The sequence below is a fragment of the Pleurodeles waltl genome, chromosome 11 (genome assembly GCF_031143425.1).
Source record: "Pleurodeles waltl isolate 20211129_DDA chromosome 11, aPleWal1.hap1.20221129, whole genome shotgun sequence".
Taxonomy (NCBI): domain Eukaryota; kingdom Metazoa; phylum Chordata; class Amphibia; order Caudata; family Salamandridae; genus Pleurodeles; species Pleurodeles waltl.
This window is the reverse complement of record NC_090450.1, coordinates 744,745,591-744,772,670: the sequence shown is the minus strand read 5'-3', so window position 1 is coordinate 744,772,670 and position 27,080 is coordinate 744,745,591. Positions and strand designations below refer to the sequence as shown.

At 43.2% G+C, this 27,080-nt stretch overlaps 1 protein-coding gene across 1 annotated transcript in view; it reads left to right on the top strand.

Annotated features, from left to right (window-relative positions):
- Window positions 1-27,080, top strand: part of LOC138266092 (uncharacterized) — an 896,417-nt gene that overhangs the window by 830,908 nt on the left and 38,429 nt on the right. The window contains exon 26 of the mRNA XM_069214468.1: window positions 22,928-23,024. Within this exon, the coding sequence (XP_069070569.1) occupies window positions 22,928-23,024 (97 nt within the window). The remainder of the gene's footprint in view (window positions 1-22,927; window positions 23,025-27,080) is intronic.

Genomic DNA, 27,080 nt, shown 5'->3' with positions numbered 1-27,080 from the left:
TACCTGCTATAAGGAGTTATCTTGCCACAGCAGTCACTGAAGTGGCTCAAGAAGGAATGCCCTGGATTGTATTATTGGAACAGTCCATATCTACAATGGCCAGAAACTTGGCAAAAGGCCGTTCAGCTAATGGAGCCCATCAAAGACTACCCTGAGGCTGGCATCTTGCAAGGCCAAGGCCGGGCCATGAATGGAAGTGATCCTGGTTTCCAGTCAGAGAGGCCAGGGAAAGCTCCGATCCCAACGTCAGTAAGTTCCACACTGGTCTACATTGTTACTGCTTTCCTGAAACCACCACCACCATTTGACACCACCAAAAAGCAAAATATTGGTGATAGATGGCCTACCTGGATTGTTACCTTTGAAGATTTCATTGATAAATAAATCCAGGACTTGTAAAGCACAACAAACCACCCATGGGGGTATCAAGGTGCTGATTTGTAGGCACAAGGAGATTGAGTGATTTGCCTAGAATCACAGCATGTTGAGCCGATGCCAATGCCTAGACTCAAACCTGGTTGACATTATTGAACATTTCACTGATCCAACACCATGGGTTTCTCCCATTGTAGTAGTACTTAAAAAGGACCATGAAGGAGCTGTGCGCATATGCATTGAGATGCACCAGGCAAGCAAAGCAGTTGACCAAGAACGACATCCAGGGCCGCATATTGCTGACATCAATGGAATTGAATGGTGCCAAGGTCTTTTCTCAGCCTGATTTGAATGAAGGTTATCATCAGTTTGAACTTGAAAAAAGCTGCAGATATATCCCAACCTTTTCTACACATGTTGGTCTGTTTAAATACAAGTGACTTAGGGCCTGATTTAGAGGTTGGTGGCGGAAATTGTAATACGACGGATGGGATATCTGTGACATTTGTGATGGAGTAATCCCTCCACCAAACTCTAAATCGGGCCATTAGTTTTGGTGTGTCATCGGCTGCAGAACTTTTTCAAGACATCATACAACGCATCATACAGCCTGTTGTGAATGCATTTAGTAATGACATAGTAGTTTTCAGAGCTACACACAAGGAGAAAGATAGAGCCCTCACACAAGTATGTCAGTTACTCAGTTATGCAGCATTGACCTTACATGCAGACTAATGTGAGTTGAACAAGACAAAACTGAAATTCTTTGGCCATATCTTTTTCTGATGTGGGTACGACACCTGATCCTGCAAAAGTACAAGCTTTGACAAATGCTGAACCCCCACAAGATGTTTCAATGGTACATTTTTATTTGAAATGGCCACTTACTGCTCAAGATATGTAAAGGAATTTGCCACTGTTAGCATTCCATTACGAAAGTTAATAAAGAAAAATGTTTCTTTTAAATGGTCACGAGAATGTGAAAAAAGTTTCAAGACAATCAAACACGCCATTGAAAATGCTACAGAAATGGTGTACTTCAATCCTAAGCTTCATACAGAGATTGAGGTTGACGCTTGCCCGCTAGGGTTAGGCGCTATTCTTGCACAGCATAGTGGGTCCCCAAATGTTAAATGTTTGTCTCAAACAGAACAAGCTCATTCACAGCCCGAGAAGGAAAGCTTGGCTGTAGTATGGGCTTGTGAACATTTCCATGTGTTCCTGTATGGTAAGCCTTTTATGCTGGTGACTGATCATCAAGTTTTGCTGACCGTCTTTGGCAATTCATATGCGAAAATGCCTCCTTGAATTGAATGATGGGGACTATGATTGTAAGAGTATGATTATACAATTGGGCATCAACCAGAAAAGATTCAAAATGCTGCTGACTAATTTTTTAAGAGTGCCCATCCTAAGTCATGGTATTCCGTCCAAGATGGCTGAGGCCTACATCAATTTAATCGTCAGGTCATGTACACAAGCTACTTTGTCATTAACCCAGAATGTCACTGCTACGAGTCATGATAGTGATCTGATGAAGTTAAAAAATATCATTATGCATCAGTCATTGAATAAACATATTTGACCTCTCAGTAATGATGGTTTAATCAAAAATACAAAAACTGTCCATAGTGCAGAAAGGAACTATACTGAGAGGATCAAGGGTCCTGATTCTGGAGAGTCTACGTCAAAAGGTGATTGATGGGGCTCACAAAGGACATTGTAGTATTGTTGTTACTACGTAGAGAGCTCTCTGAGACCGAGTTTGGTTTCCATACTTAGATGAAGGAGTTGGAAAGGAACTCAAGGTCTGTCACATATGCAATTGCCTGTCAACCAAAGTTACTGAACATGTCGGAACTCCCTAAACATTCCTGGCAGAAAATAGCCATCAATTTATTTGGTCCACTTGATAGTGGGCGTCATGTAATGGCGTTTATAGATGAATATTCATGTTTTCTTTTGGGTGAAGATCTTTCATCCACGACACAAGTGAATAAGCAAAAAACTTGATGGCATCTTTGCAACATAGGGCATACTGCCATTGTAAAGTCTGACAATGTTCTACCCTTCAAAAGTAAGGAGTTTGAAGCATATCTGGAGCATCTGAACATAAAGCATCAAAAGATCACATCCTCATGGTCACAGGCCAATGGACTTGTTGTTCGTTTCATGAGTACGCAAAAGAAAACAGTGCAGGCTGCAAATCTTGAGAGGCTCAGACTAAAGACAGTATTAAATTCTACTTTAGAAACTTACGATTCGACACCCCATTTGACCACATATGAAAGTTGTGCAACTTTGATGTTTGACACCCCATTTGACCACAGATGAAAGTCGTGCAACTTTGATGGTCGGGAAAGCAATGGCAACCAAGATACCTCAATGGACCACAGAAAAAGACAGAAGTGAAAACATGATTCGTGCAAGGGACTTGGAGCCATATGTACGAAAGCTTTTTCCCATGGACACAGAATGGGTAAAATCCTTTCGTACATCTGGCCCTTGGTTCACAAACAGAAAATTAAAATGTATGCAGACAAGAGGCAACATGCAAAAGACCTCTCATTCAGAAACTGAGATTTGGTGATCGCTCAACAGTTAGGCAAAAGAAATTCTGATGTTCCTTATGATGCTGAACCTTTTTCCCTCCCTTCTACCCTTAATTGGCACCTTGAACATACTGGATGAAGACAGCTGCCTAAGTTGCGGGCATAAAATAAATGTGTTTTAAAGGATCATTTTGGTAACCAAAGCCATTGGATTCCACAAAGAGGGTTTACAATAGAAAGGTCGCTGCCATCTTTATTAGTAAAGTTGGATACATGGACTATATCAGATATTGGTCAATAGAGAACAGTATAATGAAATCTTGAAATCAATCCTGGAGTGAAGCAGTGGACAATACATGCACCTTATCAGCTCATTGGTGAATTGATGTTTTCTTAATAAAAAATTCAAATGACCAGCAACATCTGGCACTCTTTAGACCCGGGAAATATGGTAGCATAGATGGAACTGACATAGGTGGTCATTATGATATTGGCAGTCTTTACCGAAGACTGCTGTGCTGGTGCCGGCCAAAACACAGCCTCAGAGGCAGTAAATGTGCTGCCATATAATGAGTCATAAACACAAAACCGCCAGAATGCCGCCACAACTCTGACACCGCCAGGCCGAATTACGGTGGGGGAGAGGCTGTCCCACCACCCTCACCACCACACCAAGAAGTGACCGCCCTCCAATTTACGACCCACGAATCAGAACAGCGGTCATTCAATGGTGGTAAAGCCAGTGGCAGTGTGGACCGTGGGGTCCCAATACTGACTTGCCAACAAAACCACCCAAGATTGGCCATTTAAAAAGCACCACACTTGATACACATACAAACACCACACACACATACAAGTAGAAAACACACACCCACACATCGCACAAACCTTTGCTATGGAAAACATTTGCCACACAACTCACAGCCATTCATGACAAGGAACTGCACATACACAACACAACCTCCTGTACACCCCAAACACACATCACACACCATACAACAGCATTGCACAGAAACATGCACAGCACTATTACACAATGGACCACTAGCACTCAATCCCACGTAACCACGCACCCACCCACTCCCACAAAACAAACCACCCTCTGAACAACCCTTTCACCACACACCAACATCACCACATCCCTGCAAAAGCACTCCTGTTTCACAGATGATGAGTTACGTGCCATGGTGGACGAAATCGTGAGTGTAGAGCCACAGCTGTTCAGTGCACAGGTGCAGCACACATCCATGTCCAGGAAAATTGAGTTATGACAGAGGATCATCCACAAGGTGAACTCAGTGGGAAACTATTCACGCACAAGGGAAGACATAAGGAAGAGGTGGAACGGCCTATGGGGAAGGTGTGATCCATGTCATCACAACACCAGATTGCCATCCACAGGACCAGCAGTGGGCCCCCACATCAAGGGAGGAGAAGGTCTTGACTATCCTGCATCCAGAGGCTCGGACTAGTATCACCAGAGAAATTGAAAGTGGTAAGTCACCTATACTACCCTACCACTATGAACACCTGTATTGCATATGTCCCTGTTACCCTATCACTCCCCAACCCACCCAAACCCACACTGAAAAATACCCCCAAACAACCATACCCATTACCCCTGCATATCCACACTACTTAACTAACACCTTCCAAACGTCTGCCCCCAGACCCATTTCCCCAGGACACATCAATCAACAGTGTGCCCACCTATACAGGGATCAGATCAACACCTACCAGGCAAGACGATGAAGGACCTGGTATAAGTTGGAGTGGGCACACAGTTCCAGGGACACATGCGCAGGGGGTGAGGGCCAGTGGGAGGTCATGTGGGCCAAGAGGTGGGGCAACCCAGGGAACCAACTGCCCAGAAAGCACTGTCACAAGTCCTGGGAGCCCACCAAAAATCCCAGGAAATGATGGGCCTGGTACTCACCACTTTGCAGGAGAACCAGAAGCTGCAGAGCGAACACCACCCGGACTAGGCGTCCATGCAGCAGTGGCAAGCCCACAATGCCACCATGGCCTCCATTGCAGGGAAGCCTCAACCCATCAGCAGGCCCCTTCCATTAGCCAGAGTCATGACCAGCCCTCCACATCTGCTGCAGCCAGTGGACTGGAGGTCCTGCCAGAGGACTCACAGGCCACTAGCACCCCTCCCTCTGTAGCTGAGGAACCTCCCCGCAAATGTTCCCTGCAAGCCAGACATCCGACAGAGACTGTAGCTAAGACCAAAACCACTGCCAGGAAGTGACCCTCTCTTAACATGTCTCCCTTGTGTGCCACTGACACACCTTGTTGACTTTGGATTACCAGTTCTCCATTTTCCTATGGCCCCGTGGATACTGGACCTGTGCTACCAACTGCTTGGGCCACTGCACTGAAGACTCCATCCACCATCAGCCCACTCTTTTTGCACTATTCCTTCCTTCTTGTAATGAGAATAAACACACTTAAACACAGCTGATGTATTTCTGCTTTCATTCAATCACTATGCAATGTCTGTACCACGATTTGACAGTGTAAATGTTACAGGACATCAGTTTCCATCCAAATTATTGTCAGCTTGTTGTAATGTTTCTCATTGTAAGTGCATTTTACCATTCGCCATCCACCAATCTCAGTGACAGCAGTCAGCAACTATTCCATGGTTACACAGTAGTGACCACTGCAAGATTTGTAAAAAGGGTAAAAAATCCACGACATACACATTGGAAAAAGATGAGTGTCAAATACCATACTAGATTCACAGGCCTCATGCCCTTCAAATATAGCACTGTAATGTACTAGCAACATTACTACACACATGACACAACCTCACTAATGTCCTTAGAGCACACACCAAGAATAGAGCCATGCCATGTTGTCTGTATGGCACACTCTCATGCATGGCATCCAGCACTGTGGAAAGTGTCTGGGAGACCCAATCACTGAGGTGAAAAGTGAGGCCATCTGTACAGCCATTACACTACCAACAGCACTTCTCAACTACAGAGGCACTCTGATTAAAAAAAGTGGGTTGGCCAAAACAATCTGAGCAAACATACAGTCAAAACACATCAAAGGCAGGGTAACATTAAACCCATATCTCACTCCTGTACCACTAGCCACGCTGAGATGAATGAGGCAGAGCAAACCACACACTACTGAAATGAATATGAGAGCTGCCACACTGCACCTCACAAGGTGATTGTAAGATACTCAACCACAAACCTACCTGACTGTCATTGGAAGTACTGCTGAATCAGCTGAGTCCCGGTGTCCACATCATCCTCCTCCCCATCTTCATCACTGTCTTCTGTTCCCTCTGCTGCCAGTGGTGCATTAGAACCCCCCTCCTCTTCCAGTAATGGCACATGCCTTCTGAGGGCCAAATTGTGCAGCATCCAGAAGGCCACAACTATCTGGCAGACCTTATCAGGGGAGTAGACCAGGGATCCACCGGACATGTGCAGACGCTGAAATCTTGCTTCCAGAAGTTCCTTCATATCACTCTTCTGGTCCTTCCATGTCCCTCATGGTAGCGATTGTCAACCTCTGTCCTTGGATTCCTCATGAATGTCAACAGCCAGGATAGGTTAGGGTGGCCTGAGTCACCTGGGAATAGTGGAATGACACATAACATATGTACAGTAATATAGAGGAGAAGGAAAGGGATTGATGTTGTGACAGTTGTGACAGGTGAGCAGTACATGTTGTTCTTCCATTGTATGCAGGCAAACTAGGGGCTGGTACACGGGTGCATTCCTCTGCCTTTGCATTGGTTGGTATCTACACATAGCACACAATACAAGTGGAACACAAAATAAATACATATTGAGCACCCATATAATCAATCAATGCTGAAATATCATCCTCACAGGCAACCTATTTGCCATCTCTTCACTTGTTGCTCCTACATTCTGGTGCCCATAAGATACAACCCCCTTTCATTATATTGCATGTCTACAGCTCAAATTTACAATGAATGAAAACATGTGAATATATGAGTTGCGAAACCATATAGTACGCCACAATTCCCTAGGTCAGACAGTTTAGAGCAGAGCATTGATTACGATGCAAATGGTGTAAGGCATTATCATTTCAGATGAGGAACTTCACAATGTGTATGGCCTGGCATGTAGTGTGTCCGATTGTGCTATGATGCAGATATTATTGGATACAATGATAAATTACAGTGTAAAATGGCAGAAGGAAGTGATCTCAGTCCCCCTGTATTATTCGTCATGGCGATGGACGGTTGGAACCGCTGTACAACTCCTCATTGGATAACATTGATGTTTATGGGGAACAGGGGCCAGTGAAGATCACCGCCGGCGGTGACGGTGAACACCGCAGCGGCCGTGATCGCCATTTTCTAGATGCCAATTTACTTGACTCCTGACTGTCCAGCTATCATGACCTCCACTGTGTGTGCTGCTGTGTCCTGTATCTGGAAGCCACAATGGAATGTTCGACAGGGGATAGGGCCACAGCCTTCACACCGGAAGAACTTGGGAAGCTTGTGGATGGAGTCATACCCTTGTATGGACAGTTGTATGGGGATTCAGATAAGCAGGTAAGCAGATTTTCTGTATATTAGATGCAACATGGTTGCATGTAGTTGCATGTTGTATGTCCTTTCAAGAGTGTTGTGTCTTGCAACCTTAATGTGCACATAGGTATGTGTAATGAGTAGCATGACTGTGATATGTAAACAGTATGTAGTCCAATGCTGTAACTGGTTTAGGAGTCTACATAAATGTGTCCTTATCTCTGTGTCTCCCATGCAGGTCAGTGCCCATCAAACATAGGGTTTGTGGTGAGCCATTGCCAAGGAAATGCAGACCCTGGGGTCCATAGCGGTCGGAGCACCCACTGCAGAAAGTGGTTTGAGGACCCGAGATGCTGGGCCTGGAAGACCGCAGAGGCCCAGCTGGGGACGTCCTCCCAATGAGGGAGAGGTGCCTATTGGGCCCTGACCCCCCTAATGGCCTGCATACTGGCAGTGGCCTACCCAGAGTTGGATGGGCGCTCGAGGATAGCACAGCAGCCACAAAGGGGTGAATACTCACAGTGTTCTTCATGTTGGTATTGAGTTGCATAGTGATTGTTTGGTTAACTAGTAGCTAGTGGATTCCCAAGTAACCTCGGGTTGGGTTTGTAGGTGAGGTCCTCATTGTAATGGTAATTGGTCTGTCTGATAAGTAGTTGTAAGTAACAGAAATGACTACATATTTAGAGGGGTACATCCTGGGCCTAATGTAAAGATTGGTGACTCTCATGTACTGCTCTTTGGACTAGCTATGTGGTATGTCCAGACAAATGCAGGTTGTGCACACACTGTCAGGGGGTAATTGTAGATGTCCCTCAGTTGACTCCCACACATGGTATGTTGAGTAGTTACACTCTGCTGCTGTATCAGTGTAGTGGTGTTGATGGAGGATTGTAGGGGCTTCAAATTGCAGTAGCCATTCCTTTGGTCTGGTGTTTGGCACAGCATATTGTATACTGCTGTAACGTGTGGCTCATATATGGCATAAGTGTGGTTATTGACCCTATGCTCCCTTTCCTTCTCCCCCACTCTCCCTCCATGTCTTCCTCTGTCCTTGTGTGCATTAGCATCATCAGGTGAAGGAGTAGGGGCACCAGTGAGTGGGGAGGCTCCAGCACACGGGACCCAGGAGGCAGAGTCCACCGATGCAGAGGGGACCAGTGGGTTGGAGGGCGAGAGAGCACCACAGAGGAGACAGGAACTTCTCTGATTCCTCATATGGAAGCTCCCTGTGGTGGCGGACCACTCTGGGACTACCCCATCAACTACATCGTCCGCCATCCCCGTTACCAGCACCAACCTCCTGGTAGCTCCCCACCAAGTTGCCCATGCCCATCTCCTTCACCGCAGGCACCTCTGCCCCTTCCCCAGTCAGCCTTGCTGCCTTCAATGAGGAGGGTATTGACCTCCTGAGATCCATCTCTGTGGGGCAGGCAACCATGGTGAATGCCATCCAGGGGCTGGCACTCCAGATGCAGCAAAACAATGCCTACCTAGAAGGCATTCACGGTGCATTGTCTGGCCTACAGACATCGTTTCAGGCTCTGGCCTCCTCTTTGATGGCAGCCAGTGTCCCTACCTCATCTGTCCCCCGTCCAGCTACCTTTGCCCAGCCCCAGAGCCCTCTCCTTCAACCCATCCCAAGCACACCATCAGACCTGCATGCAGCCCAGACAACAGACAAGATGGACAAAGACAAACACAAGCACCACAGGTCACATCACAAGCATGCACACACCAGTAAACACAACAACATCCACGGCCTCCTCTGTCTCCCCCACCACCTCCTCACAGTCACATCACTACTCACACCTGCCTGCACTCTATCCTCACTCCCAGATCCTGCCACAAGTTCAGCCTTGCCAACAGTCACCACCACAGCAGACACTCAGACATGCATCCCATGCACCACATCCTCCCTAAAACACCCACATGCAGCACACCAACCTCACTTGCAGACACCACCTCAACATACATTCACACAACCAGGCTGTCTTCTCCCACCGTCTCTTCCCCCTCCTCCCAAAATACATAAACGCACCCACTCACCCACCCAACAGTCATCCACATGCACACTTTGCATGCACCTATATCCAAGTCCAGCACACCTACACATCCTACAACCACTCCCTCTACCTCCACTCCCAAACCTGTCCCCACAGTCCCCTCCCCACTGTCCTTAAGAAACTTTTCCTTGCCTGCCTTGAACTGTTTCCTCTTCCAGCCCCACCTCGGGTTGTCCCTAAGTGTAACCTTCCCCTCCACAGCCCAGCCCCTCCAGCTCCCAGTCCTCCCATGGCCCCCCTAGTGTTTCTTATGTTCCTGCACCAGCCAAAAAGCATGCCTCTAAGGCAATGACTGTAGCCACCTCCCCACTCCAAGACCACTCCCCTGCCACCTAAGGCTAAGGCAAAACCCCCACCCCCTCCCAAACCAAAGCCCAAGGACCTCTCTTCAAAACATAAACCCCACCACCACACCCACCTCCTGACCTCTGAGGTGTCTGCCTGCCCCATTGATGTCCCTGCCCAGTGAAGGCCATGAGGTTGTCAGGAGTCAAGTTGGGCCTACATCATGCCCATGTGTGCATTTAGCAGTAGTTAGACTGGCCAATGGCCATTCTTCTATATAGTTTTTAAGTGGAACACTTCCGAAGAATACATCTGCCCAACAGATGACATTGGTGTTGATTTAAGTGAATTGTTTGCCCTTTTATTTAGTGTACTAATGTTATTTTTGTATATTTGGAGCCATTTTTTTATCCCTGTGTATTCTATGTGTGTGTGCCATGTGTGTTGGGAGTGGTGTGTGAATTTTGGTTGTGCCTGTCTGTGATTTGTGTGTGCTTTTGTGTTTGTGGCCGTGTGTGTGTATTGGGATGGCTGTTTGTGTACGTGTGTATATGTGTGCGGCAGACCTTGGCGAGTGTGTGTGTTGCATGTGGGTGTGTAACTCTCCCCTTACCTCCATTGTGTGCTAGACGTCTGTACTCAGTTATTGCGTGGTAGAGAATTGGCAAGACTTCCAGTTCTGGTTCCATGTCGGCAGCAGACTCGTCTGTGTCCCTGGAGGTGAGTGTCACCTTATATACTTGTCATTTCTGCCTGACTTTTCGTGGCGGTCAGTCTGCCCCAGAAATCGTGGCAGTCAGCTGACTGAACTCATTTTAAGGATGGCAACCGCCGTCGTCCGTGGTCGGACCGCACTGGCTGTACTGGCGGTGTTGTGGCAATGTCTGGGTTGGTTCACCACCGCAGTCGTAATGTGGTGGTCTTTACCGCCAGACTGGCGGCAGACAGACCCCCACTGCCACCTTGGCAGTTAGGTAACTATCAATATCATAATGACCACCATAGTCCTAGTGGGAATATATGAATGCATACCTCACCATTGCATAATTTTCTTTTGGGATGGAAAATTGAATTGGAGATGTTTCTGTAACCAAACACAGCTGGATATTTGATAACGTTAAGCATCCCAAGGAATACCATTTTGGACCTATTTCTTTGGAAAATACACGTATGTTATAGAATAAGTGGAGCTGCCGAGATCCACCAGAGATGGTGAGCTTGGTTGCAAGATGTGTGGATGCTGGTTATGATAGATTTGTAAATGATGCAACTGTTTTTTAAGATGATGTGGGGTGAAAAGGGGAGCCAATGGATGTCCCTTTAGGAAGCAGGTGAAATGATCATATTTTTTCAGACCATGCATGAGTATTACATCCTTTAAGTTTTATTATATTTGTAGCAACATTGATTTATATGTACTTGGTTGTTCAGGAGTATTGATGTACTCTTAGTTTGCCCTTCATTCCACTGCAGGTTCACAGAATTCTTAACTGTTGGGGAGTTTGTGGACAACAGTTGTGTGGAGTGGAGAGCGGAGATGCTGAGCTGTGATGTTTAGACAATAAAGAAACCCTACTTATTTCAGGAGTCCCGGTATTGTTTAATACAACAAGACAAATTTGGAGAAAGCTTTTGCTGTCAAAACATTGTGTGAAGGATTCCACCACGTCTGGAATAACATTTGTTATTCCGATGCGGTATATTTATTTTTTTAATATTATGAGGTACTGTTTTTTTCATGAGCAAAAACTGCTTCTCATTTACTAATTGTTCCTGAAACTATTTGTCGCCCAGTAAGAATTGGATTTCATCCTTACTGCATAAAAGAACTTAAGGCTCCTGGGTTGCATTTTATAATCTCAGCCATTGATCTGAAGATCCCTTGCTGTATATTCACAACACTTCAAGGAACGTATTGCGTGTTTACGCATAGCACGTTAATACGTCTTGACATTTTGTGCCCCTTACATGCGGCCATCTTTAATGTAATTTTGTTAATATCTCCACGGAGATCCAGATCGATGCATATTACAGCTGTACGTCAACATGGGAATAAAGAAACAGCCATTAGAATAATTTTTATATTTTCACAATCCCCGACGAGTTTAATTGTTGAGAAATTGTCTTTCGCCAGCGATCGTAAAGCTGCAGGTAATTTCTCCTTTCGGTGTTACGGAAGTAGAAGCACATGTGGAGCATTTCTGTAAGTGGAGGCATTTCCAGTAATTGATGCAACATTACTTTTCACCTTTTTTATTTCTACCAGTGAACTAGTCCCAAAAGTGAGATGTTGTTTCTCTTGATTATTTAATATTGCCAGTAAATTAGTCCTACAGTGAAGAAACAACACTGGACACTTTTTTTGTTCACTTCTATTACACATTTTCTTCATTTTCAACATGACAACACAGAATTTTTTACTTCAACCCCAACAAGCCTTTTGGACAGCAGGAGGAAACCCATGTATGAAGTGGGTAGAATGGAAGGTGTACTTTCTAAACGTTTTGGAAACTATTGATGAGGAAGGAAATATGAAACCAGAAAGGAAAAATAAGATTTATTTACATTTAGTTGGTTCAGAAGGATTGAAAGTACATGAATGAATGACAAAATCTACTGGGGGAAGTGACACTAATGATGTTGAGTATGCTTTAAAAGGTTTTGATAATCATTTTGCACCTAAAGTGTGCATTGAGATTTTAAGATACAAATTCTTTCAAAGAAAGCAAGAGGCAGGAGAAACAATTGATGAATATGTAACAGTTCTTAGGAAATTAGCAGGAGATTGAAAATGTGATCACTTACAAGAACAACCTATTTGTGATCAAGTAGTCATGCATACCCATGACCCTGAAATTCAAGAAAGATTGTGGGTAAATGGAGATGCTGATTTAAAAGATATATTAGCAGTAGTAAGAAAAGCTGTATTACAAAGTCTTAGTGCAAAAGCCTTGAAAACAGAATACAAAGAACCATGTATTGAAGTAAGTAATAGAATAAAAAAGAAAAGTACCAACAAGGTAAAAAATGGATTGTTAAAACACAGGACTTTATAAAAAAAAAAGGAAGGATTAAAATGGTATAGATGTGATAGCAGTTCTCATTTAGCTTCTAGCAAAAACTGTCCGCCAATTAGACAAAGGTGTTAAGCATGTGGAGTAATTGGGCACTTTGCTAGGGCATGTAACAAAATGAGAAATCTTAAAGTGAAATGTGTTGATTAAAAAAGTGGAAGTTCAAGTGAGGATGTATACGGTGTAAAAAGAGTTATGCATTGTGATAATTTTAGTGAGAATGATTCTAAGAAGTCATTTGTGTCATATATAAGTGAAAATTCAGAAGTGAATATGAAAAAAACCTATATGTTTAATGACAATAGGAGATGTGGAAGTGCAAATGTATGTGGATTCACAGTCACCATCTACTATTGTAAATGAAGACGTACGGAACTCTAAATTAAAAAAATTAAAAAATAAAAACTTGGGAAAAACTTATTGGAACCTGACATAAATCCAGAAGGATTTTCTGGAGGGAAAATAAATGTTTTAGGGTATAGAACTCTAACATTCAGGTTTAAAGGTAGAAAGTCCATTGGAAAATTATATGTAGCGAAAAAAGAACCATACGTATTAGGGTGGAGAGACCAACGTGATTTATATAGGATTCTCTATCCCAACAGTCCTGAACCAGTCATGATTGTTGATGATAGAGAGAGTGTGGGGAAGGAGATGTTAAATACATTTCCAAAAGTTTTCAGTGGAGACATTGGTATGCTAAAGGTTTTCAAGCACTGAATAGTATTAAAAAGCAACTCTTGTCCAAAAATATATAGGGCAAGGAATATTCCTATTATTCTTAGAAAAGATATGGAAAAGAAATTGATCGAGGCTGATATAATAGAGGCTATACAATCCTCAGAATGGATTTCTCCAGTTGCTGTGGCAAAATCTGGATGTGTATTGATTTACGTCATTCAAACAACAACATAGTTGTAGATAAGTTTTCTTTACCAAAACTTTCTGAAATGTTAAAACTGATAAAGGATGCAAAGTGGTTTTCAACAGTAGACTTATCAACGGCTTATCGATTAAATTAAATGATGAAATTAAACAGTATACAGCATTTATTCCTCACTGAAGATGTTTTCAGTGTGAAAGAATGCCTTTTGGCCTGGCCTCCGCAGCCGCTATCTTTCAAAGACTAATGCACCAACTGTCTGGAAAACATCAAGGGTAAGGTGTTTCCAAGATGATATATTATTATTTAGCAAAGATAGATTAGAACATGATAGAGTGTTAAAAGAAGTACTAGGAATTTTGGAAGAAATGGGTTTAACTGTAGAACATTCTAAATGTAAATTTAGAGAAAAATGTGTGACTTATTTGGGACGTGTTCTGTGTGGTGCAGGAGTAACTACTAAACCAGAATTAGTAGAGGCCATCCAAAATGCCCCATAACCCACCAACAAGGATGAAGTAAGATCCTTTTTAGGATTAGTGGAATTTTATGTAAAATTTGTGAAGGGATTTTCAAGTTGACTGTACAATATCAGAGACTTACTGAAGAATAGAGTGAAATTTGTATGGTCTGGTGAATGTAAAAGAGAGTTTGCAGACATAAAAAATGCCACAATTCAAGTACCTGTTTTAGGTTGTTTTGATCCTAAACGGAAGAATGTTGTCACAATGAATGCCAGTAATAAGGGATTAGGTGGTGTTTTATTGCAAATTTATGAGAACGGAAAGGAGACCTTAATTGCGTTTGCATCCCATGCCTTGACACCTACAGAGGAGAAATTCTCAGTGATTGAAAAGGAAACTCTTGCTTGTGTTTGGGCACTGGAACATTTCCGATCTTTTATGTGGGGTGATTTATGTGTTGTCCGTAGTGACCACAAACCTTTAGTTTGATTATTAAACACAGAAGGTATTTACAAGGCTTCGGCCGCAATTGCAAGAATGTCTATGCGTTTGCAAGATTTTATTTATAAGACTGAGTATGTGCCAGGTAAAAGCAATGTTTTAGCTGATTCTTTTTCTCATATACCTATGGATATTCAAGAGTGTGAGAAAAGTGATTGGAACGAATTACAAGTTGCCTTAATTCATGAAGGAGGTATCATCAGTGTGAAGGAGGAAATTTGGAATCAAGAGTATGTCAAAGATGGAGAGTTGCAGCAACCTATTGAGTGGGTGGAGCAACATTGGTAAAAAAAAGAGAACATTTTCAATAAACTAGAAGCATTTGGGGAAGTAAAAGAAGAATTATCGATGGTGAAAGGTACAGTTTTCAGAGGTGCTAGGGCAGTTCCTGCAGCCACTCTTAAGGATCATGTTATGAGTTTATGCCATGAGGACCATTGTGGTATAGTGAAGACCAAACAAAGAGTTAAGAAATGGTATTAGTGGCCTGGTATTGATATGAATGCAGAAAGAAAGGTTAAGAATTGCATATTTTGTGTAAATTCAGATAAGAGTTTGAGAACCTTGAGACCTAATATTCGCGAAATAGACTCGCAGTAGCGGTCAGCCCGCCGCCAATGCCGTGTTCTGGCCTCCACATTACGACCATGGCGTAAGTCCCACAGTCGGACCGCTGGCACCGTCACATTTGCACTGCCCGACAGCCTGGCAGTGCCAGCAGTCTGAATCCGCTAGGGCAGCACTGCCCAGGGGATCATGACCCCTGTGTCCTCCAGCTTTTGCATGGTGGTTCCACCACCATGCAAAGGCTGGCGGAGACGGGGTGCCAGGGGCTCTATGGTGGCCGCAGTACTGCCAATGCACTTGGCATGGGCAGTGCAGGGCAGCCCCGTCGCACTCTTCACTGCCTGATTTACAGCACAGCAACATTGCCGCTGGCTCTATTACGGGCTGGCGTCAATGTTGATGGTAGTTTCCCACTGGGCCAGCAGAAAACTCATAATAGGGTCAGCGGGTGGAATACCGAACTGGCGGTTTTCCTGACGTGCGGGTTTGGCGGGCAGAAATTCATAATGAGGCACTAAGTACTTAGGCAATTTGTAAATTTTTGTGAGAATTCCTTCCAAATAACATTTAAAAAAATAATCTTGATGTTGTTTCTGTGTTCCATTCTCTTTCGTATATTGTACAGTCTCAATATAAGGCTGCAATGTTCTGTTGCTAACTGAAAGGACTCAGATGAAGTATAAAGTTAATTGAGCTTTTGAATACTGAAATGCCATTGTTTCCTATAGAACTTGATGCCTAAATTGTTTTGTTCAATATGCTTTTAAAGATTGCATATGATGTTACAAAGCTCTTTAGTCCACTTTATCATTCTGCAAGAATGGAAAAAAACAAAAGTCAGCTGGTTCTCATGATATTGTGGGAGGGTTCATGTTAGACAAGCCAGCCAAGCACTATGAAAATCCAGATCAGTTCCTTCTGGTAAGGTGCGTAAACTAAAGTTCCCTGTCTGATTTGTATGCTACTTACTTGCGGAATGCTTGGAAGAGATGTCGTCTCCGTGAAATCTTTATGTTTACAAATGTATTCTGTTGTGAGTAAAAAGAGAAAACTCCAACTTTCATCCTCTGTTCAGCATTACAGAGAAATACACTGACTGTGTATTGGCAGAAGCAATACTAGTTTGATTTGGAGATAAGTGGTTAATTTCTTTTTTTAAATCGTAACAAAATCGAGACTATTCTGTATCACCTCCTGCCCCCCAATACTTCCAGCGCCCCTGCTCACAAATGAACAATGGCTATGTTTAATCAAGGCATTGGTGGTATTTCTTTCTTAACAGTGACTGTCCATGAGAAGTCAATTTGGTGCAAAAGACACAAACATCTAGTTTGAAAATGGATACTCGGAATTAAAAAGTAAGATTTGGAGCGGAATGACACGACCTACCAAGCACAATGGGCACATCTATTTGCGAAATGTAGAAAAAAACTGTTGCGCGCTGCCTTATATAGCATTGAACATTTTACCAGCACTGCCGTTGCATATATCATGCAGGTTACCACCAACTAATATGCACAAGACCAGATCTCAGAGCCATGGAAGGCAGTCCTTGCACAATGAAATCACAATCGAAAAGGCTACATAAGCTATGGTGTCACCTTGAATAGTATAGGATTTCATCGGGATCTTACCTCTCCCAGCATGCTACGAGTGGCGGTAATTCAACCGCGTTCCTGGTGCATGTCAGTGGTACTTTGTGTCAACCTTTACCTCACAGACACCAGAGCAGGATCACATCCAGTATTAAACTACCTCTGGCTCCTGTACCGCAGCGGTAAACAATATATATAGCTCCGTTTCAGTGAATAGTTGTTTTTTAGGGTGGAGGGCCAGATTTCTGCGGCACACGTACTGAACTTTTGTAGCCCAACTGATCTCACGAGCGCCCACAGGAATGCAAGATTGGCATTATAAACAGGGCTATTTACGTTGCCTTTTCCAAGTTCCTCATTCAGCACAAATTGATTCAATACGATTTAAATAAGCAGAATTTGATAGCTGTAGGACATAGATTGCCACATAACGCGCATCACGCCAGAGGCACGCAAACAAAAGCTCCCCCTCTCTTCTCGCATGTTAGCTACTTACTTGCTGAACGCTTGATAGAGATGTCAGTCATCGCCATGAAACCTTTAGGCTTTCAAAGGTATTTTCTTGCGAGTAAAAACAGATAACTCAAACCTTGACCAAAGAGTTTTTGAAAGAACTCCAGCTGGCCCCAACATAAGGAAACTTCAGATTGCATCATTCAAAGTGGCTCCACCGTGTACCCAATTAAATGCTTCCTTGGGCATTCAACTAATTATTTTAAATTGGGAAGCTATAAAACTAGTCAGTGCCTGCTGGTTGCATTCGTTCTCCCTCATACGAGACGGGAGAGCCTTTTCTAATAATAGCCTGTTTCTTCATCCGGGGCTAACCCAGTCCATAGCATTAAAGTACTTGAAATGACAGGTGTTTCCATTACCCAACTCAATGGCAGTAAATTATGCCTGTTTGATACAGACGAAGATTTGTGATCACCCTTCTAGAATTTAAATCCGTAGCCTGTAGAGCTCCACCTAGATTTCTGTGGACCGCGTATTATCACACTGAGATATGATTTCACTGGGGTGGATAGCAAATTCTTACCTCACAAGGCGACACAAATGTAGGATGCAGAATGGGATTTTTTACATGTATCTGAGTACATGAGTAGTAGGGGATGTTTTTGCGAAGCGTTCTAAACAACGGACCAGGGCTTGCTTGTGGTTTGCACTTCAGGTCATACTTTAGGGACTTCAGAAGCAGTTATTTTTTTTCTATCATGAAACTCAGAAGACTTTAAGTCCTGTACGTCATGTTTTGTGGTTGGCATTTTACACAGCACTTTGTGCCTTTGGGATGACTTAATAATGCATTTTATAGACCAGCCAACCTAGGAAACTTTTCCACAATGCGATCCTTCAGCTGATTCCCTGGAGTGGGCATAGCGGCGCGCAGGGCTGTGTTCCAAGAGTTAAAACACGAAACATGACAAGCTTTTTCGGAGAATTACCAGGTAGTTTGTTCATTGTTGCATGTGCATTAACTGTGCTTTAAATCATAACATTAGTGAAAACATTTAGGTACTTTGTATACAGTAGCATCTTAACATCACCAGTCCCTTGTGATAGTTTATCAATGGTGAATATTAAAGTCAGCACTTTGGGCCGTATTTAGAGGCCCCTAGCGCCACAGGAGCGTCACTTTTTGCATAAGCACTGCACCGTACTTACAAAGTGGCGTTAAGCCACTTTTTGTGGCTTAATGCCACCTTGTAAATATGGTCCCTTCCCACGCAGCACTGTGCATGGAAGGGGCATGCAATGGGTGTTGCTGTGGACATGCCACACAACACCCACTGCATTTTGACGCTGCCTCAGATTTATGAAATTTATTAAACCTCAGGCAGCGCCAAAATCTAATGCCACCCCCAGGGGTGGCGTTAACAGGGTGCAACAAGGAGGAATACTTTTATTCTTCCTTGTGTTTTGCTTTGCGTGCGTTGAAAGAGCAAAATGCCAGAAATAATTATGTGCGAGAAGGTGTCCCTTCCTGCACATAAACAATCATTTGAAAATGACGCTTTGGCACTTCTGTGTGTGCTGCATTGTGCAGCACACACAGAAGTGCCAAAGCGCCATTACTGATTGTTTATGTGCAGGAAGGTACACCTTCCCATACATAAACAATCACACCCATCAACGCAGACATCCTTGCACGATGGTGCACGGATGCCTGCATTGGCGCTGGCAGCTAAATTTAGGGGGAGCACTAGGGTGCGCCGTATTCACTTAAATATGGTGCATCCCTGCGTTTCTAAAGTGATGCTGCACGGCGTTGCCAATTTTGGTGCAGCACCGCGCTGCACCACTTTTCCTTGAATCTGACCTATTGTTTGTGCAGGAGGTTGCAACTGGTGGGCTAGAGCGTCCTTTTTTGTGGTCGAGGACAAGTTCATCATTAGACTGTGACTCAAAGCATGAAAGACAGAAAAGGAAGATAGCTGCTCCCAAGAGAGCGGCACTCATCAGAGCTCACCAAGTTTCGTGCTGCCGTGTTCCATCCTAGGCCACTGCAATGGGGAAAACTAAGGGCTCAATTTAGAGGAGCATGGTAACCGAAATTGACAGAAAAGAATACATGTTGAATAAGTAACTCCATCGTACGTTGAATAAAATGTTGATATAAAGTTGTAACAATCAACTGAAATTTTGCTGTGCTGATTCTGGCGGGTCTGCATTCTCTATCATCAATAAGTCAAGGTAAATGCCATGAAAAAGACGTAGATTAATCTGTGGTATCTGGAGCAGGTCCTCTGACAAAATATCTGCAGATTTCCCTATTTGTAACTTCGTTGGTGAAATACATGTGCTCAATTTAGACGAATATTTCAAGTTCATTGCTAGTGCAATTTAAATCACATTACTTACAACTGTCACTCAGGGAAGCCTGTGCTGCTGCAGTGCATGACACGCTGCTGCTTGCTTCTTCTCTCAGTCTCTCATTGACTAGAGGTGTGCTGCGCACTATGCTGGGGTGGGTGAAAACTTGGGAAGGACACAGGTCCATTGGTCCAACTCGGGACATAATATGACTGAACGGAACAAGGAGGGACTAGCAAATTTATTTTCAAGCTCTACGCACACTGTCATTGGTTGCACTGACTTGTGGACTTTATGCGGAGGCAGGGACCCACCCAGACTGTTTCTGGCATGGCGGGGCTCCTGATAAGGCAGAAGGCAGGCACCAAATTCAGTGTTACACATGATAATCCAGCCCAATCAGTCACCTGAAAAATGTGCCCCCGGATATAATTTAATAATAGCCCCGGAGAGGTGGCGGTCCCAGGGGCTGTGGGCCGGGGGGCACATGGCCCCCCCTGCATAAAATTCTGTTTAAGCCCCGGGGAGGTGGCAGTCCCTGGGGCTGGGGGGGAGGTCACCCCCTGCACACACAATGTTTTTATCCCCAGGTAGGTGGTGGTCCTTAGGGCAGCAGCGGGGCCGGGTGCCCCGCGGCATTAAAATTAAGAAGGCTCTGGAACTTGGCCCATCCGGAGGCTTGAGAATTATGAAGCACGGGAGCCCAGGCTTTGTTTTTTTTATTTTAAATTTTCACCCAATCCATGGATCCGCTGCGAACTGCTGCAAACATTTTTTAAAAATCCTTTTTTGCTCTGGGGGGTCCTTCTGCAACCTTGTTTCTTATTGCACTTTTTCTGGTAATCATTTAAATGCACCACGTGCACCCGTTATTGTGAAAACAGAAGAAATACTTATGTTCTAGCCTTTCAAATAGGTAATGGAGTTATCTAAACAATGCATTATGACAATATATGTAGCCTTGCGGTGATTGCACAGCCACGTACAGGCACATAAATACAAAAGTATAGACATGATCGTTATGCCATTTTGTATACCAGTAGAATTCCATCTGACAATTTTCCACCGGTGGGTGTACCTAATATTTATCCTATGGCTTTTCCACACTTCAACTTGTCAGTACTGACTGTTATCAATATAAACGATTCCACCATTTCATCATCGCATTATATCTTATAAAGGCCCAAGAAAATCACAGTTATATCCATTGTGTTATGCAGATAATCAATATAAATAATTCAAACATTTAAATAACCTCAGTGTCCTTGGAGAAACCTCAGTTCCAAAGCTTGCCATCAGTCTTTAAAGGTTGTCTGTAATAAAAAAAGAAAATCTCAACTACTCTACACATTAATTTAAAACTTTAAAACTTTCCAAAGCTCCTATTAACATGCCAGGCTATGACATCTATTACAAGTCTTCTCATAAATGTACAGACATCTCATCAATGTTTCGTACCCAAGGGTTTTTGCTGGTCAAGATTTACTTTTTATTGAAATCCTTGCCACAAACACATATAAGAACAAAAATATGCCATCCCTTGAAGTAAAAGGCTGGTTTGTAGCCACAACTACTGAAAGAGATCTCAGAAGACAACAATGCTCCTTGAATTATCACCTCTCCAATCAGGGTGAGAAAGGGCTTGCTACTACCAAAACATAGGTGATGTGCTGCACCAGTCACAGGGTTTGAGAGGGGCCCTCCACATCACATAACGTCAATCACTGAGCCAAACGAGCACTGAAAGAGTGTCAGCCTGGCAGCATCTCCTATGGTGACCTATTATACTGTGACAAACAATCTTGTGGGACGGCTGACATGAGTTCCAAAGAGAAGCTTCCATTTAGGAGTGCCAGCAGCCCTACCTCCAGTGCTGAGCTTATTTGGGACGTAAACTCATCTGTGCATTCAAACGTCAGTATGCTTTTCAGTTAAGGACAGTGATTTCAAAGCCACCCAGGTTTTGTATAAAATAGCTGAAACTGTTAGAGATTTTCCAAACCAGAGGAATAAAAACATTATTGGTATGTGTGGGTTTTGCAAATAAAACCACTAAAAGCTACACACTACTAAATTCTGCATTTTATTAATGTACCAAGCAGTCATGTTTGAATAAAAGTAGCCACAAGAATTTAGCAACTTCATTAGTAAGCAACCAATTTCATATATTTACACTTTTTATTGTTTGCAGATGCCCCTCATTAAGTGTTGGGTAATAATCGGGCATCTACTAAAATCATCAGTCACTCTTTTTTTCAACATTCGGTTTCTCCACCTCTTTAGAAGGTGCGGGAGCTGGTATGTGTATGAGAGTGGGGCTACACCAGCCCCTTATAAGCACTGCCCAGTAGACCATCCATTGTAGAACTACTAGTCTGCATGATGTTGCAAGACCCTCTTTGTTCATGCGGGGCTTCTTGCACAATGTCTGTTGTTATTATCCTACTGAAGATCTGCCATAGACAGCTATGTTTTCACTTATATTATAGAAAGGGCGAGAAGAAAGTATGGTTATAGTTTTTGATTTTCACCTACATATCCATACCCCAAAATGTACATGCTTAGACATTGGCAACTATTGCTTTTAACTATTAATTGTGAAGAAAGTAAAAATCCTGTGGACTCAACAGCTCTGACTGGCTACAAGCTGCTTGATTTAGAGTTGCGTGGTAAATAAAAACTACCCAATTTTTAGGTGAAATTCTAAATATGGATACATCTTAAACAATGTCCTTAATTTTCATATTGTTGACCTCACTTGGAGGCAAGCAGTGAGCCATTGACTCTGTTACCCCTACCGCAGCCCAGACACCATATCTTAAGCCCTGTCATGTGGAAGAGACCATAATTCATAAAATCCACCATAATATTTTCAGATTCCTTGATGTATTTTTGTCATACCTGAATTCTAGGGTTTTTAAGGACTGAATTTTCCTGTGAATTAGATTTGTTCAGCACAAGAAAGACATTAACGCTGGTGCTATGTCACACTCCAGAACAGAAGCATCCACAGAATGCATAAGGGATTTTGATATATTGTGCACAATCTGCTTCAAAAGCAATTGGTAAATACTTTACCCCACGTTGTCCACAATGTGTTCCCCAGGAACCCTTGAGCAAGGTAGAGCTATAAATGAATATGAATAGATCATCCGACTAGAGGAATGTTAGCTTAGTTGGAATGTACTGATTGTTGTTTCTCTTGTTCTTTTTTCAGATAACACCCTAGCAATAGTTCTCGGTAGCGTATTTGCTTTCCTGGCACTGCTAACCTTGATTCTGGTGATCATCTTCCATGAGTGGAAACAGGCACGGTAAGTATTTGATAGCTATCCTTGACAAAGCCAAAACAACTGCCTTGTACTGTGAGACGAGCTCTGTCAAGAGTTACCAGTAGAGAGCCATCTGCAGTGGTAAGGGCCTAGGCAAAGGATGCTAGAATTGCTGAAAATTCCAGGGTGAAACTCCTGTCAGCTATTTTTTGCAGTTGACAGATCTGTACTGGCTTTGAGTGTAGTAATGACAGCTCTGCCACATCACCAAAGTCCTAGTTCAAAACCAGTAGTACAGTGTACGCATAGCTGAAATGCCATGGTTCTCTATTGATCACTTTAGCATTTGCAACAGACAGCTAAAGCTGCCACTAGCTAGACGCTAAGAAGCAGAGATGTTACTTTAGTGGTAATTCATTTTAAGGACTGCAAAATTACTGGTTTGTTGACCACAAAAATGGCTTTTTTGTATATATTAAACCCAGTTTGAGAGTGTAAAAACTGTTCCAACTCGCAAAATGGGTTTAGTAACTAATTTTTGATTGCAGTTAGGAAGGATCATGAAAGGGGCACCCCCGCCCCTATTGCAATTAAATATGTCATCTAGCAATAATTTGAGATCACAATTGCGGTTGCAAATCATTGATCAGTTACCAACACCTCACAAGAGTTATTACTGATTCACCAAGGGAAAGGTGCACTTTTGGGACACCTCTACTTTTGTGAATACTGTTGACAGACTTCTGGTTGTAATGTTCTTCCAAATGGGAACCTTTTATAAATAGCAACTTTAGCTCCTTTATGGAAAATGGGATGCTTTTAAAAAATCAATGTTCAGGACAGATTTACAAGGACACATTGAAAATCGTACAAGAAGAACCAATATCAGAATCAATGGAGCACCTCCATAAACAGATTGGAACAACTTTGTATACTGTGTAAAAAGACCTTTTCAACTGCTCTTACTGGCCACAGATTCAAAATACTTATGCCTGTATAGAACCCACAGAGTGAGCACAACACAAACAAAGGGACAAGGCCATTGATGTCCTGACCTGCATCTATTAGAACAAACTGAAGGAAACAAATGATGGAAGTAGGCAGATTTAAAGGGACAGTGCTATTCATGAAGCTCAAAAGCCTTCTATTTTGAGACCTGTCTAAGGTTAAGCAGCAGAAAGGGCAGGACCTTCAGCCCATCACAAGCTTCCTTAAGAGCTAGAGAAGATAGATACAGATGAGAGCACTCTTTTTGCCTTATTTTCACATTGGAAGACCAACTAAGACAGATTAGATCTCTGTTGAAAGCCAAGTAACTCCTGGAATACTCAGACCTCTCTCCCGAATGAGACAAGTCAAAACACTATCCTCAAAGGGATAATTGGAAAGAGCTCAGAAGCAGGGTCACATATAAAAGAAGAGTTTGAAAATCTAATGGTGCAACAATTGCAGTAGAAAGACAAGCAGTGCTGAAGAAGCTGAAAGGAGGTTACAAAATAGCTTGTGGCCTGCAAAGGGATTCCAAAGATTATATATATATATATATATATATATATATATATATATATATATATATATATATATATGCATATATATATATACACACACTACTGGAGGTCACCAGTAGGTAGTTATAGTTAGGACTATGCCTATATCTTTGGAACCAGTGATTCTTGTTGTGCATAGAAAGTTTTGGGGTGATCCGTCAAGCGGGGCTGAGAAAAGGGGGCGGGTCAAAAAGTTGTGTTTCCCATGTTAATTCCAGTAGGACCTTTTAACACGACTATAGCCTGAACCACTGGATGGAATTGCACCAAATTTGGCAGAAAGCTAGCTGTTGGTACGCAGATTCTGCTTTTGGTTATTTGGTCTAAATCCGTTCAGTAGTTTATGACAAATTGAAAGGGAAATACATTTGTATATGTGTGGTCGCAAATTAGTCGCAGCGTTATAGTTAGGTTCTGAATTTACTTTACAAAACCATAGAAATTCAGCAGTTATAGTTAGTTATTTCAAGTAACTATAACTCGTGCCCATAGGTAACTATAACTCGTGCCTTCACCATGCATAGCTAATTACTCCACATATTATATCACTGATGACACCAGCTATGGCATCTTTGATATTTTCGCTGCAATATTTGCAATAAAATCTTTGATTAGAAAACTGTGCATGCGAGGGTGTGAGTTCTAATTACCTTAGGATGTGAGTTATAGTTATTTGAATTAACTCTATAAGTTTTCTATGTCTATGGTTTTGTACGAGTAAATTCAGAACCTAATTATAATGTCCCTTTAACCCGTTTTTTCAGTGAATATGTGTGTGTGTGTGTGTATATACATATATCATATGTGGAACTTTCAGGACAAGGTAACGTTTAAACTAAAGAAATTCACCAGATATAGTTATCTTTAGTTACTATAAGTCGTGCTCTAAGGTAACTATTACTCACACCCCCACCATGCACATTCTTGTCATTAATAGTGTTATCTCCAATGTTGCAGTAATGTTATTAGTGATGTCATAAAAAATGTCATGAGTGATTTAATATGTGGGATACTTAGCTGTGCATGGTGATTGGGTGACTCTAGGGTCACCCTGCAGCCAGGCCCTCCCTCCAACCTCCCTGTATGGAGCCAAACCCCACCTCGCACAGCTGAAGGCCATGCACTACATGGGGTTGTCTGCAGGGCACTCCTTCAAGGGAAACATGAAAAATAAATGAGCCACTCTTGACGCTCATTTGTTCATAAGTTTGGTGTCCTCCTGCCAATCCGGGACACCCTTTTTTATTTATTAGGAGGAAGGGCATACAGCCTCCCCCCAGTCTTTACAGCCCTGGGGACCCCATTCCCCAGGGCCTTTTTTTTAATTAAGGGGTGGGGGAATGCATCCCCCACCCCAAGCCTTTATGGCACTGGGGACTCCATCCCCTGCGGCCCCTCTTGTTTTAAGTGGACCAGAGATCATGCCCCTCCTTCGCAGAGCCTTTACAGCCCTGGAGTCCTCATTCCCTAGGACCTTTCTTCTTTAAGGAAAAGGGAGCATGCAGCTCCCCTTCCCAGAGCCAATAGTGGCTGGGGGAACCCATATCCAAGGGCTACATTTTTTAATTAAGGGAAGGGGGAGTGCGACCCTCTTCCTGAGCCAATATGAGTCCTGGGGACTGTATCCCTCCGGGGCTTTTTTTTTTTAAATTAAAGGAGTGGGGTGCACAGCCCACATCCCAGAGTCTTTATGGGTGGTCGTGGAGGAAGCCCTAGGCCCAGCCGCCCAAATTTGCTTCTCATCAAGTGCCATACTAGGTGCTGGTGGGGTCCAGCACTTTTTCATTGTTCCCGCCTGTCCGGGAGCAGCATTTTTCAACTGCCCCCTCTGGCGGAGAGCAAAGTGGAGTTGCCTGCCTGGAAGAGTGCTGGGGGGGTATGCCCACACTCTCTCAGGCAGGGAACTACAGTGTTGCAGGAGAGGTTCCGCAGGACATTGTGTAGTTTTACACCCCAAGGGGGTGGGGCTCAGTGTGGGGTGCACACCCCCCTCCTGTTTTGTAGGTTTTTGGTGGTCCCTGGGATCCGCTAATGGGTCAGGAAGGAGGGCTCCACTCACACCACACCCCACTCCGCATATATATTTTATAGAAAAGTTCCCTTGGACCTGACCCATCCCAGGGGTCAGATTTCACATATTATGAAGACCAGTGGGATTGTGGCTTTTTAGCATTTCTTTTTTCATTTTGGTCCCAGGGGGCCCTTCCCCAAAAAACGGTTAAAGGGGCAAAATATTGCTATCCTACACCCTTACATATATATATTTTTTTAAACAAACTCAGAAGAGGGGACTGTGTTCCCAGGTCCTGCAATGGCTACCTACAACATTTTTCCTCATGCTGCAGGCAGCCAATCAGAGCATTCGCTCCCATGGGTGCCTGGCTCCCATGGAAGTGAGTTGGCCCTAGGCAAAAAAAAGGCCACTGGGCCAATCAAAATGCTCTATTTTTTTTAAAGTGATTTTGAGGGACTGCTGTTAGAGTCCCTCAAAGCCAACCGTCCAGATATGCAATTATTTTTATAGCGTAATTTCTCAATAACTGCTGAACTG